Source organism: Mastigoproctus giganteus, chromosome 12 (assembly GCF_048544385.1).
Source record: "Mastigoproctus giganteus isolate SK-2022 chromosome 12, ASM4854438v1, whole genome shotgun sequence".
Taxonomy (NCBI): domain Eukaryota; kingdom Metazoa; phylum Arthropoda; class Arachnida; order Uropygi; family Thelyphonidae; genus Mastigoproctus; species Mastigoproctus giganteus.
The window spans coordinates 110,555,618-110,569,377 of record NC_143586.1 but is presented as its reverse complement, the minus strand read 5'-3'; the positions used below and the strand labels follow the sequence as shown (position 1 = coordinate 110,569,377).

The window sequence follows — 13,760 nt, the reverse complement described above, 5'->3', positions numbered from 1 at the left end:
AATATTTTTAAATAATGAAAAACTAAAACAATTAATAATACTTTATTATTTTTATATTATTACAATTTATTAACAATTAACCAGACATTTTTATGATATAAACAAAACTAATCAGAAGGATATTTTTTCTTGTCTTTTATCGACAAAATCTTTCAAAACTTTCTCAAAATTTAAATTCCTTGTTCTCTTTCAATGGATAACTGCAAGGCTGTTTGAGTCTCTCTTGAAGCGTCGTCGACTTCAGATATGTTTTAATTAATTAATTGAGAAAAGCTTCTTTCCCCTGACGCTGCTGCAGTCACTGGAATAGTTAAAAATATTCTTAGAGATATGAATAAATTCGGAAATCCAGTGGCTCTTTCATTAGTTGCGAGAAATTTTTAAATATTTAAAGATTTTCGAAGCACGATTCGGGAACAATTGGTTTCAGCGCTTCCATTTCCTCCACTAGCATGTGGCCATCAATATCTGCCACCTTCACAGACTTGGCCAATTCGTTGCCCTCAATGACTTTGGCATTTGAAAGAGCGATTTATAAATCTGTACTTAACTCGTCCTTTGCAATTCTTAGAAAAACGACTACAGACCAATTTTCGTAGGATGCGCCCTCCTCAAAATCTTGGAAAAAATCATACTCCTTGCTCTCACCCATCACATGTTTGGCCACAAGCCTCCATAGTGTACTACCTGGACGATCCACGATCACCAACCTCATGGACATACTGTTCAGAATTGAAGGTACCTTAAGCAACAAAGATCAACTGGATATTGTGTTCCTTGACATTAAGGCGGCCTTTGACAATCTGTCCACCCATTCATTGTGCCATACTGTGCAACTACTTCAAAATCTCTGGCCACATTCTAGTTCTCCTTAGGATGCTCCTTCAGTCCCGGACTCTATGCATAAGAAATCAGAACCATAATCACCGCATTCTCTGCCCCAGAGGGCTCCCCCAAGGGGGCGTTCTCTCTGCCGCCCTCTTCTCCACATCTTTAGAACCCTTCCTAGCAAATCATACTAATTTTATCACTTACGCAGATGATATTAAGTTCTTCATCATCACAAAATGCTCCCAGTCTCTCCAGTCTATTACTGTGAGCTACAACTGACAGCTACATGAACTGGAAAATTACCTTCATGCGATTGGGCTCTCCATTAACAAAGAGAAAACTTCACACCTCTCTATCACCAAGAAGTAAAAATACCAATGATGTGAATATCATTTTGGGAAATCCCCAGTTAAAAAAGTCACCCAACATAAGGATTTGGGTGTCACCTGGGACAAAGACCTCACCTTCTTGCCTCACTTTAATGCCACTCGAATGAAAACATATTCAGCTTTATGGGCAGTAAAACAGGAGATATACAACTTCCATAACCCGCACCTTATCATCAAATACATTCTTCAATACATAATGTCAATTCTTTTGTACGCCTCGACTATATGGTCCTCAGCACCCTCATCATACCAAGCCAGGGTCCTTTCCCTGGAATACTGGATTTTGAAATGCCTAAATAGGTTGTGCTAACACCTACAATCTCAAAATCTGTTCCGGTCACCAATCTTTACGCTTCCTTGGAGGTATCACATCATCTCTAGGAACCTTCTTACCCTCTCTCAGCTTCTATCCTGAAAACTGAGCTCACCTGATATATGGGATATCATCTCCAGACCGTCAGACAGGAGATGCCAGACCAACACATTTCCACATAACATCTTCCAAATATTAAATAGATTAGGTATTTATGAGTAAAGAAAGGGGCTATCATGGATGAATTATACCACACCATTCACTATATCTTTGAGGAAAGCACCTTGACTGCTCACAAAGGGTTGAGATCTTTGATGCCTGTGTGTGGCTTTATATTGGTGACATTGGCTATAGACTTAATATGTTTGTCCCTGAATTTATTCCACCCATCCACTTCCACAACAACAGATGGAAGCCTGTTCCAACAATCAACCATCTACTGGCTGAAGGCAAACTTCTGCACATTTATCCTGCAACCATCCTTCCTCAACTTCCAGAAAAATCACCTGAGAGGGCATAAATTCAAATTCAGGAAAGACAGATGTAGGATAGACGTGAGGAAATTTGCCTTTAGCCAGCGGGTGGTTGGTTGGTGGAACAGACTTCCATCCCTTGTGGTGGAGGTTGATAGTCTAAATAAGTTTAAGGCTCAGCTGGACAGGTATTTGGAACGAACAGAGGGGTGAAGTGGAAGTGGGTTTTTTTTTTTTTTTTTTTTTTTTGGCTGATGCTGCATAAGCTTGCTTTCTTGCATCAAATGCCTCTGCTAATGCTAATGCTAACTTAAATATATACCACCTCATGTGTAGTCTCAGCAATGCCATTAACATTCAGCTTACTCAATCCATTCAGTGCTTTAAACACCTCAATCAGATCTATACACAAGTAAGTGCCTAGTTTCGAGACATAAATTTGCAGAACTGAAGCCTTTCTAAATAAGAGCACACTTTTGTTCCCTTCACCAGTCTGGTTTCCTCTTCTCTGCACCCGTTCAAGCAGATCTACATCCTTCCTAAAGTGAGGCCTCCAGACCTGTATACAGTACTCAAGATATGGCCTTACAGAAGAAATAATCACCTCCTTGTCCCTGCTAGAAATGTTTCTATATATAATTGACAAAACTCTGTGAGCTGTCCTGCAATCATGTCTTCACTGCACACAGAGTTTCATGTCTCACTGCATAATTACCCCAGATCTTTCTCATTCTCCATTAATCACCCTGAGTGTGGTACCACACAGTTGATTAGTTATTCTTGGGTTACTGCTACCCATTTGCAGTAACTTGCATCGTTAAACTTCAACTGCCATTTCTCAGCCCATCAACCCAGTATGGCGAAGGTAAAGAAAGCCAACACAAGAACGACGAGAAATGTCGGATAACTTATGCGGAAAATTAGTTTCCCAATACGGCACTCTAGCACTGCTCGCTCGGTAAACAGATGGTAGGTGTTATCGTTCTGGAGCAAAGTCGAAAAAGATATATTGATTGACAGGTAGGCGTGGCAAACAATGTGCTGATTGGTGCATGAACACAACACACGATAACATCAGGTTAGTATCATTTTATTAGCACTCAGAAGCACTAATGGTAACTTGCCCTAATGAACGCTTTCCATAATGGTGAAAAAAAGTCAGGTTACCTCCACTTGAATCCCATGGGAGCTTGAACCCTTCCCGAAGTGGAGGGGGTAACCTAACCTTTTTTCTTTAGAATCACAGCATATTTAGAAATACATTCATAAAAAAATAATTTTTTTTATTACTGTATTTTTATTTTCTTGTTCAATAATATGCCCTAATGGTGAAAAAAGGTCAGGTTACCTCCACTTAAATCCCATGGGAGCTGAACCCTCCCGAAATGGAGGGGGGAGTAACATAACCTAACAAAATATTATTTTTTATTACTGTACTTTTATTTTTAAAGACACTCGTGCGGATACATAAATATCATAACGTCAATCAACACCTCAACAGCTATTCACTATATATAGAATCTTTCTTTCTTTTCTTATCTTATTTTCTAACCTAACATTTAAGGTTAAGTTAGGAAATAAGATATAAGAAAACCGTTTCTATTATTTCCTACCATTTAAGGTCAGGTTACGAAATATAACGAAAGAGCAATCCCTTTCCCCTCACTAGATGACAGTATACTCCACATTTTCTTGAAATGAGACAATGTAAAAAATCAATTTCAATATTGAAAATCAGCTCATCCATAAAGAGAACACTGGCTCATGTTCTTGACTCCAGAAATAAGAAAACTTGTCTGATTTTCCAATTCAGACAGGCTTTCTTGTGCAGGGAATGAGAAATTAATTTCTCATTCCCTGCACGTTTCTATTAATTCTGTATAGAATATATTATATATTTCTTGAATCTGTCATTCCAGTGACTACTGTGTGTGCGTATGAGTGAGAGAGACTTCCTGGGTGTAACTGTCAATAGCATCTGCTGTTAAATCTAGAAAATGGTTGTCCTTGGATATAACCCTTCCAGGTTTGCTATGATTTTTAAATTACAATTCTTGACATGTGTAAGGCTCAAGACCTTTTAGACAATGACTGTTCTGTTGTCACCATACCAACAGGCATCAATTAGTCCAAATTTTCCAGACATCTATGTTGCATTCTATACAAGAAAAACCTGATTAGGCCCAATATCAGATGCAGTCTGTAATGCATTAAATTAAACAGGAGGTGCACTGTTGTAGAATACATTTTTACAAACTGCCTGATTTGTTCTACTCATGTAATGAACAGTTGTATTTTCCACATGCTCCTGATTTATGGTTTAGACTAAATGAATATGCAGTCATTTAGGATAAACTTAACTGGCAAATACATCTGTGTTAAGTTGATGTTCCGATATTAAAAGCTGCTACAGATTCAGAGTTTATTGCATTTCCTTGTATTTAAGTATGATATGGGCCAACCATTAATGTTGCTTTATCTGCACTTAAGCATTTCTTTTAGCCAGCGAGTTGTTGACTACTGGAACATGTGTTGAGGCTGACAGTTTGAAGAAATTCAAAGGTCAACTGGATAGTTATCTACATGAAGAGCGAAGTGCATAATTTGTATTTTCTTAGCTACTATTTTTTTGGCCTGTGTAGCAAAAGCCTGTGGTGTTCTTGCACTATATAACTACATAATAAGGTTACCATTTTCTCCTCTTAAAATCCAGGTGGGGGGAATCGGCTTCAATAAAGAATATGTAAAATAAACATATACTAGTCTGTACTTCTGGGCATAGAATTAAACAATATAATAATAATAATAAATGAAATTACAGTACAGTATATTATAAAAAATAAATGAATTCTTAAATTTTATGTAGTTAACGAGGAGGACTTTGATAATCCTTTCATGTTTTTTGCAGCCAGCAAGATTTTAAACTTTAGTTATTGAATTGGTCATAATGATTACAGCAGAACAAAATTTGCATTACCAATTTTACTTTCAAAAAAAAGAGGTTGATCTGGTATTTATTTAAAAGACTGGATGCCAGATTAATCTTTTAATTAGATTGCCAAAAGGTTAATCTATCAATTGAACTATTTCCAAATAAATATTTTTAAAAGTACAGTAGTGCAGTTCCAAGAAAAAAAACACCTTTTGAAAAAAAGATTTATGCTGCAGTGAACTTGATGACAATTGCATTAACTACTGGCTACAAAAGAACCAACAAGAGAGCTGAATAGTTCTTCTGACTCCAAATAATTTTAGTAAGGCCAAATAGTATTAGCTAGTTTATAATTACTAAATTATTATACAAAAGTCTAGCTATGGTATTGGTAAGTGAATACAGTAGAGCATCAGTTATCCGGAATAATTAATGTCAGACCTCTTCAGGATAGACAAATTTTCTGGGTAAGAACATAAGGTAAGATTAAATAAATTTTGTTGTAATGTATTAAGGTAAAAGAAAAAGACTTTAAATATCATAAAAAAACAAATTTATTTAATTAAAAAATAATAACTTATACATAAATATTCGCACATTTACTTATGTATATTCAGAGAGGTATTTTACTGCAAATTTTATGTAGAAAAAAATTTGAAGTAATTTTTTAAAATAATGTTTGATCGTTGTTTTGTTTCTTTTGTTGAGACTTTTTTGCTACTAAATCTCAAGTTCCTTAAAAATATCACTTTGATTATACTGCATTCTTCCTGTTTTTCTGCTCATTTTTGTGCTGTTTTTTTCATTGACATTTTACTCCAAAAAACTGAGAAAACTAATAAATTGCAAACTAATAATATCAGCCCAAAATAGTTTTGGGCTGATATTATTCTTACTGAATCTGGAGCTAAACTAAACATAATATGAAATGAAGAGAACAAAACTTGCCATGGAAAATTGGGTTCACGGAAGCGAACTCATCCAACCAATCTGATAGGTTACTATCATGTAGTTACCAAAGAACTGGATGCAAAAAATAATTTTGACATCATATACTTAGATTTCAGGAATGCTTTTGATACTATTACACATAAAAGATTGCTGTACAAATTGGCAAATTGGAGCACAGTTGCATTAACAAGTTACTGCTATGGATAAAGGGACGGCTGAGTGGAAGGATACAGAGAGTGGTAATCAATGGACACCGCTCTTTGTGGATCAATGTTATTAGAGGAGTTCCCCCAGGATTCGATGTTGGGCCCATTCTTGTTTTCTATATTTATCAATGATATTGATAAATACAGAAGACAGTAAATCCAGGATAAGGTATCAACTGTGTGGTACTACACTCAGGGTAGTGGAGAATGAAAAAGACCTGGGGATAATTGTGCAGTCAGATATGAAGTTTTCTGAGCAGTGCAAAAAGGCTGCCAGAGCAGCTCAATATGGGCCTTGTCAATGATTATACAGGAACTTTGATAGCAGGGATAAGGAGGCGATTATCCCTTTGTATAAAGGCAATGGTCACATTGCACTTGTAGTACTGCATACAGGTCTGGAGGCCTCATTTTATTAGGGATGTACAGCTGCTGGAATGAGTACAGAGAAGGGCAACGGGATTGGTGGGGATTACTTCTACCCATATGCAGTACTTTGCATTTGTCAATGTTAAACTTCAGTTGCTACTTCTCAGCCCATCTGCCCAACTTTTCTAGATTCTGTTGCAGTAGCACACTGCCATTAACAACCCTGCCAACCTTTGAATCATCTGCAAACTTGAACATTGAGCCTGAGAGTTGGTGCACAATAGCTTTAGATGCTGATGCACCATAAAAATCCTAATAACCAACCAAACAACCTGAGATACCTTCATCAATATCATTGATAAATATACAAAACAATAATGGGCCCTACACTGAACCCTGGAGGACTCCACTAATAACATTATTCCACGAAGAGCAACATCCATCGATTACCATTCTCTGTCTTCTCCCAATCAACCACCCTTTTATCCATTGTAGCAACTTTCCCTTAATGCCATGCCTCTCCAATTTGTACATGCAGTCTTCCATGTGCAACAGTATCAAAAGCTTTCCTGAAATCCAAGTATATGATATCAAAATTATTTCTTGCATTCAGTTCCTTTGTGACTACATCATAGTATCCAATCAAACTGGTCAGATAAGACCTCCCTTTAACAAACCTATTCTGTGTCTTAACTATTACTGCAGTCTTGTCTAGATGATCCTGCAATGCTTCTTTAACCAGTGATTCCGTTATTTTCCCCAGAACACAAGTTACACTATCAGGTCTATAGTTACTTGTGTCACCTTTTTATTCCTCCTTTGTGAATTGGGGATACATTTGCACATCCCCATTAAGTGGGGACTTCCTCCGAGTCCAAGGATGCTCCTATAATTATGGCTAAGGGTTTGCTTACTTCCTTTGCTGCTTTCTTTAATATAACTGGACAGATCAAATCCACTTTAGGTGCCTTTCTTATGTTTAACTTCAACAATTTCTCCTCCAGTTTGCTCTCAGTTATTAGCATTAGTAGAGGCATATGATGCAAGAAAGCAAGCCTATGCAGCATCAGCCAGAAAGAAAAAAAAACTTCCACTTCACCCCCTCCGTTCGCTCGAAATACCTGTCCAGCTGAGCCTTAAATTTATTTAGGCTATCAACTTCCACAACAAGGGACAGAAGTCTGTTCCACCAACCAACTACCCTCTGGCTAAAGGCAAATTTCCACACATCTATCCTACATCTGTCTTTCCTCAATTTGAATTTATGCCCTCTCAGGTGATTATTCTGAGCAAGAGGCAGAATCCCATCAGCACTGAGCATGCTCAAACCATTCAAGGCTTTATACACCTCTATCAGATTACCTCGCCGGTGCCTAGTCTCCAGACACTGCAATTTGCAAAACTTAAGCCTTTCTTCGTAAGAGCAACTCTTTGTTCCATTCACTAACCTTGTTGCACTTCTCTGTACTCGTTCCACTGGCTCTACATCCTTCTTGAAATAAGGCCTCCAGACCTGTATACAGTACTCAAGGTGGGGCCTGACCATTGCCTTATACAAGGGAATAATCACCTCCTTATCTCTGCTAGAAAAATTCCTGTATATCATTGATAAGACACCATGAGCTACTCTTGCAGCCCATCTGCACTGCTCAGAGAACTTCATATCTGCCTGCACAATTACCCCCAGGTCCTTTTCATTCTCTACCACTGTCAGTGTAGTACCACAGAGTTGGTACGCTGCTCTGGGGTTGCTGTTTCCGATATGTAGTACTTTACATTTGTCAATGTTAAACTTCATTTGCCACCTCTCAGCCCATCTGCTCAACCTTTCCAGATCCTGTTGCAGCAGCATAGCGTCAGTAGTGTCCTTAACAACACTGCCAACTTTTGTATCGTCTGCAAACTTGGACATTAAGCTTGATATACCATCGTCAATATTATTTATACATACAGAAAACAATAATGGACCCAACACTGAACCCTGAGGGGTTCAGTGTTGATTTACTGAAAAATCATTATGCAAAAAAATCATAAAAAATTATTAAGATTTATTAATGATTTATTAAAAAATCATTAAGCTCCCTGTCAGAGTTTAACAAGCTTCTGTCCTCCACTTCCCTACAGAATTCCTCGTATGAATGTAGACGTAAAACACACATTCAGTTTGTAAGCTATCTGTGTAGGATCATCAAAAGTCAAACCATCAGTATCAAGTGGACCAATCTGATTTTTCCCCTTCCTTCTAGAGTTTATATAAGTAAAGAAGTCTTTGCTGTTTCTCTTTGTATCCTTGCCAAAGATTTCTCACAATCTGCCTATCCTCCTTTGTGACTTGATTAGAGACTATCTTATATCTACTATAGGCTTCTGTGTGGCCTGATAATTTATTCTACCGTTCTCCCAACTCCACTAATAACTTGGAGCTCTATGACTTCCTCTCTTGGCAACTTGACTTTCTCCAGTCCAACTTTCCTAACAGGGAGGTAATTTTCCTTGGTGATTTTAATGTTCACAACTCCAGCTGGCTCTGTTTTCTAGTCACACCGGCCCAGCAGGTCGAGATGCTGAGGCTTTTGCAATTACTAATGACCTAGCACAGATTGTTCATTTACCTACAAGAATACGGAACAATCCTAATCATTCAGCCAATACGCTTGATCTTTTTCTCACAAACAACCCTTCTAAGTACACGGTCGAAGTGAGAGGTCCTTTAGGCGCTTCAGATCACAACTTGGTGATTGTCTCTTCTCCAATGGAACCTTTATCTCATGGCTATTCCCAACCTCGTGTTGTTTGGCATTACAAGAATGCAAAATGGGATGACCTGCGAGATTTCTTTTCTTCTTTTCCTTGGTCGGATTACTGTTTCAAAACTTCAGATGTCAGTTCGTGTCAGTGAAATTATTCTTGCAGGAATGGAATCCTTTATCCCACACTCTACTTTAAAATCTCGTCCTTTATCTAAACCTTGGTTTTCTGATAAATGTGCTAAGGCTGTTCAAGAGAAGAATGTTGCATATCGTAATTGGCTTGTTTCTAATTCTTCAGTTTCATTTTCTGGTTACACCAAAGCTCGCAACAATTGTAAAGCAGTTATTAATCAGTCCAAACTAGAGTTTGAACAGGCTAAGAGTAGAAAACTTGCTTCTTGCCCTAATGGTAGCCGAGCATTCTGGTCTCTTGCCAAAGCTATTGGCCGCAACTTTTGCCCATCTCTGCTCCCACCTTTGTCCAAACCAGATGGTTCTGTTGTCACTTCAGCCAAGGATAAAGCTAAACTGTTAGCATCCCATTTTTCTTCCAGCTCATGTATTAATGATCTTGGTAAAACACTTCCCACCATTCCCTACACGCTCCATTCAATGCCTCCTGTGGTCTTCCGTCAAAAGGATATCAGAAGGATTTTGATGAATCTTGATGCTAACAAAGCTCCAGGTACTGATGGTATTTCTCCACTTGTTCTCAAAACCTGTGCTCCTGAATTTACTCCTATTCTTTACCGCCTTTTTTCATTTTCTTATTCCAAAGTTGTTTTTCCTTCTGCTTGGAAATTTGCTCATATCCAGCCAGTTCCTAAAAAGGGTGACAAATCCCTCCCATCCAATTATTGTCCCATTGCAATTACTTCTACTCTTTCTAAAGTAATGGAGAAATCAATTAACCGCCAACTCTTAAACTACCTAGAAACCTTCCGCCTGATCAACGATCGCCAGTATGGATTCCGTCAATGTCAATCCACTGGTGATATTCTGGCTTATGTTACCCATTTATGGACTAATTCAATGGAAAGGTTCGGTGAAACTACTGTTTCACCGAAAAAGTAGTTGCTCTTGACATATCAAAGGCTTTTGATCGTGTTTGGCATAAAGGTCTTCTAAACAAGCTTCCATCTTATGGTTTGCCAACTGTTTTTAGTAATTGGTTATCCAGTTTTCTCTCTGATTGCTCACTGAGGGTGATGGTAGATGGCTCTCTGTCTTCTAACTTCTCCACTAATGCCGGTGTCCCCCAAGGTTTAGTTCTTTCCCCCACTCTTTTCCTCTTGTATATTAATGATCTTCTTACATTGACTGGAAATCCTATCCATAGTTTTGCTGATGATAGCACATTGCATTCCACTTTCCATTTTGAGAAACCTTGTCCTGCTCAATCAGCTTCAACTTCTCGAAAATCTGCTACCAATTCCTTAAATGCTGATCTTCAGGTAATTCTCCAGTGGGGCAAAGACAACGTAGTTGATTTCAATCCTTCTAAAACTCAGTCTTGTCTTATATTTCACAAAAAGGATTCTTCTGCTCCTATGCTTATCTTTAGTGACACTCCGATTTCTAGGCAAAATGATATATGTTTTTTGGGGATTACTCTGACTTCTAATCTCTCTTGGCACAAGCACATTACAAATATTGCTTCCTCTGGATCTAAAAAACTTGGTTTTCTCTTTCACTCTCGGCGTTACTTTTCTTCCAAACAGCTGCTCACTCTGTATAAATCGTAAATCCGCCCTGCCATGGAATATTGTACCCACATCTGGGGTGGTGCCCCCAAAACCTCTCTCAGGCTTCTTGATTCCATTCAGAAGAGGGCAGTTAGGTTAATTAATGACTCCTCTCTAACAGTCTGTTCACTCACTTGTGATAGACGTACTGTTTTTGCTGCATGCCTCTTCTACAGATACTTCCATGGGCACTGTTCTTCTGAATTGGCTTCTAAAATTCCCGCTTTCTCTTTCAAAACAGTCCTAATACGTGCCGCCACAAGCCAACATCCATTTACTGTCCAACTTCAAACCCACAGAACCAACTTTTCATCTTCCTCATTTATTCATTCAACTGCCGTTTTCTGGAACAACCTTCCTTCATACGTATTTCCTGAAAATTACAATCTACAGAAGTTCAAGTTCAATGTCAACAAATATCTTCTTTCGTCTTCTCAACCTCCAACCCAAGCACGGTACTAAGTACTATAGGTTCTAATACCTCTCGTGTTTGGGGTTCACATAAAAAAAAAAAAAAGCTGCTTTCAATTTTGATAATTTTTTTATTATGAATGCTAACCACAATCAGATACAGCTTGAAATCACTCTGCTTATTGCCATCTGTAGCAATCAAAAATGGCACATTTTTACTGCTATTTCTGTCTTCTCTGTGCAATTTTACTAATGCCACCTGCCATATTTGTTTTTCCACAATGGTATGTTTTTGCTATTTCACTATTCGAAAACATATACAGAAGTTTCCTTCAGCCAACAGATAGTTAAAATAAACTTTCATTTGTTGTTGTGAATGTTAATAGTGTGAATAAATCCAAGGAAGAACTAGACAAACTGTTGAAGTCAGATGGTTAGGTGATGTGGGAAGTTTTTTTTTTTTTTTTGCTGATACTGTATAAGCTTCCTTTCTTGCATCATTTGCCACTACTAATACTAAAACAGCATGCCTTCAAGATTAACAGGACTCAGAGGAAGATTATGTGCTGTGATAAATTACACAAATAAATATTCAACACATATGGTAATATCATCATCATTATTACGAGATGATACATCTATTTTTGCATTTATTTCTATGCACTGAATGTTGTGGTTATGCTTATTTGTTTGTAAATGTCTGATTACATCAAATTTCTGCCAGCTTTAAATTTAAAAATCATACCCACATATAGCACACAAAGCAATGCCACAAGCTTTATAATATGCGTATATGTGTTTTGAAATTTTATGTTATATTTCTTTGTCATCTTACGAAAGACATCATATATCGGCGTCACACTACAGAAATACGATGAAATGCTCACTCATTATAAAGAACAATGCTGTTTTCCCATGTTCCTATTTTTCAATACAGACTAGCACACCAGTTAGCCAATTTTTTAATGAAAATAAACAGAAATTCACCGAATTTTTAAAATCTCGATTTTAAAGTAGCTGTATTTTTTTTTTGTGAAAAAAAAAAAAAAGATAAAATCTGTGTTAAGAACCACGTTACGAGAGTGAGATTAGTATCAGCATTAGCAGAGGCATAGGATGCAAGAAAGCAAGTTTATACAGCATCAGAAAAAAACCAAAAAAAAACCTTATCATTTCACCTACCCAATTCGCTCCAAAAGTTTGTCCACTTCTTCTTTGAATTTATTTAAGTTATTACCTTCCATAACAACAGATGGAAGTTTATTCCAGCAATTACTACTCACTGGCTAAAGGCAAATTTCCACACATCTATTCTTCAAATGTCTTTCTTCAATTTCAGTTTATGCCCCCCTCAGATTTGTATTATGAGCAAGAGGAAGAATCCCATTAGCATTGAGCCTGCTCAAACCATCAAGGCCTTATATACCTCAATCAGATCACCTCACAGGTGCCTGGTCTCCAGACACTGCAATTTGCAGATTTAACTCTTTCTTCGTAAGAGCACCCCTTTGTTCTTCTTCTCTGTACTCATTGGAGCAGCTCTACATCCATCCTAAAATGAGGTCTCCAGATCTGTATGCAGTACTCAAGGTGTGGTCTGACCATTGCCTTATACAAGGGGATAATTACCTCCTTATCTTTGCTAGCAAAATTCCTGTATATCATTGACAAGACCCCATGACCTACTCTGGGGGGGGCGCCTCCGTAGCCAGGTGGGAAGGAGCAGCAGTGCGTAGCACATGCTTCTTGATTAGACCGGGGTTCGAGCCCGTCACCACCAAATACGGAGTATGCGGAAAGGTCAAGGAATGACCACCGCATATCCCGGAGCAATATGGCCTTAGTTGCTAATGCTCCTAAAAACCAAAATAACGAACAAATAACTCTGGCAGCCTGGCTGCAGTGCTCAGAAAACTTCATATCTGACTGCACAATTACCTCCCCCCCCAAGGTCTTTCTCAAGCCACACTACCCTGAGTGTAGTACCATACCTGTCTAGAACAGGACATGATCTAGCCAAGGAGGATGTCAGGATGTCTTTGTGCGTGCTAGGTGCAGAGACTGTGTAGAAATTAGGCACCAACTCAGCGTTCTGATGGGCATCTATGAGAGTTTGACGTGTAGGGTAAATGCCCTCAAAAAAATTAATATGAGGGATCCATCAAGCTCTCAGCTGCCCAACTCAATGCCAGAGCTCACTCCTGTGCATCAGGCAACAGAGAGGCAATCTCCAAGGCAGAATGTGCTGGTCCCACAGGAACTAGTTATTGTCGTCTTCCATATGCAGTACTTTTCATTTGTCAACGTTAAACTTCAGTTGCCATTTCTCAGCCCATCGGCCCAACTTTTCTAGATCCTGTTGCAGTAGCATACTGTCATTAACAACCCTG

General features: G+C 38.2%; 1 protein-coding gene across 1 annotated transcript in view; it reads right to left on the bottom strand.

Annotated features, from left to right (window-relative positions):
* Nucleotides 1-255: 255 nt before the first annotated feature.
* Nucleotides 256-13,760, bottom strand: part of LOC150077337 (HORMA domain-containing protein 1-like) — a 578,215-nt gene continuing 564,710 nt past the window's right edge. Inside the window, exon 18 of the mRNA XM_090385860.1 lies at nt 256-301. Coding sequence (XP_090241986.1) covers nt 256-301 — 46 coding nt within the window. The remainder of the gene's footprint in view (nt 302-13,760) is intronic.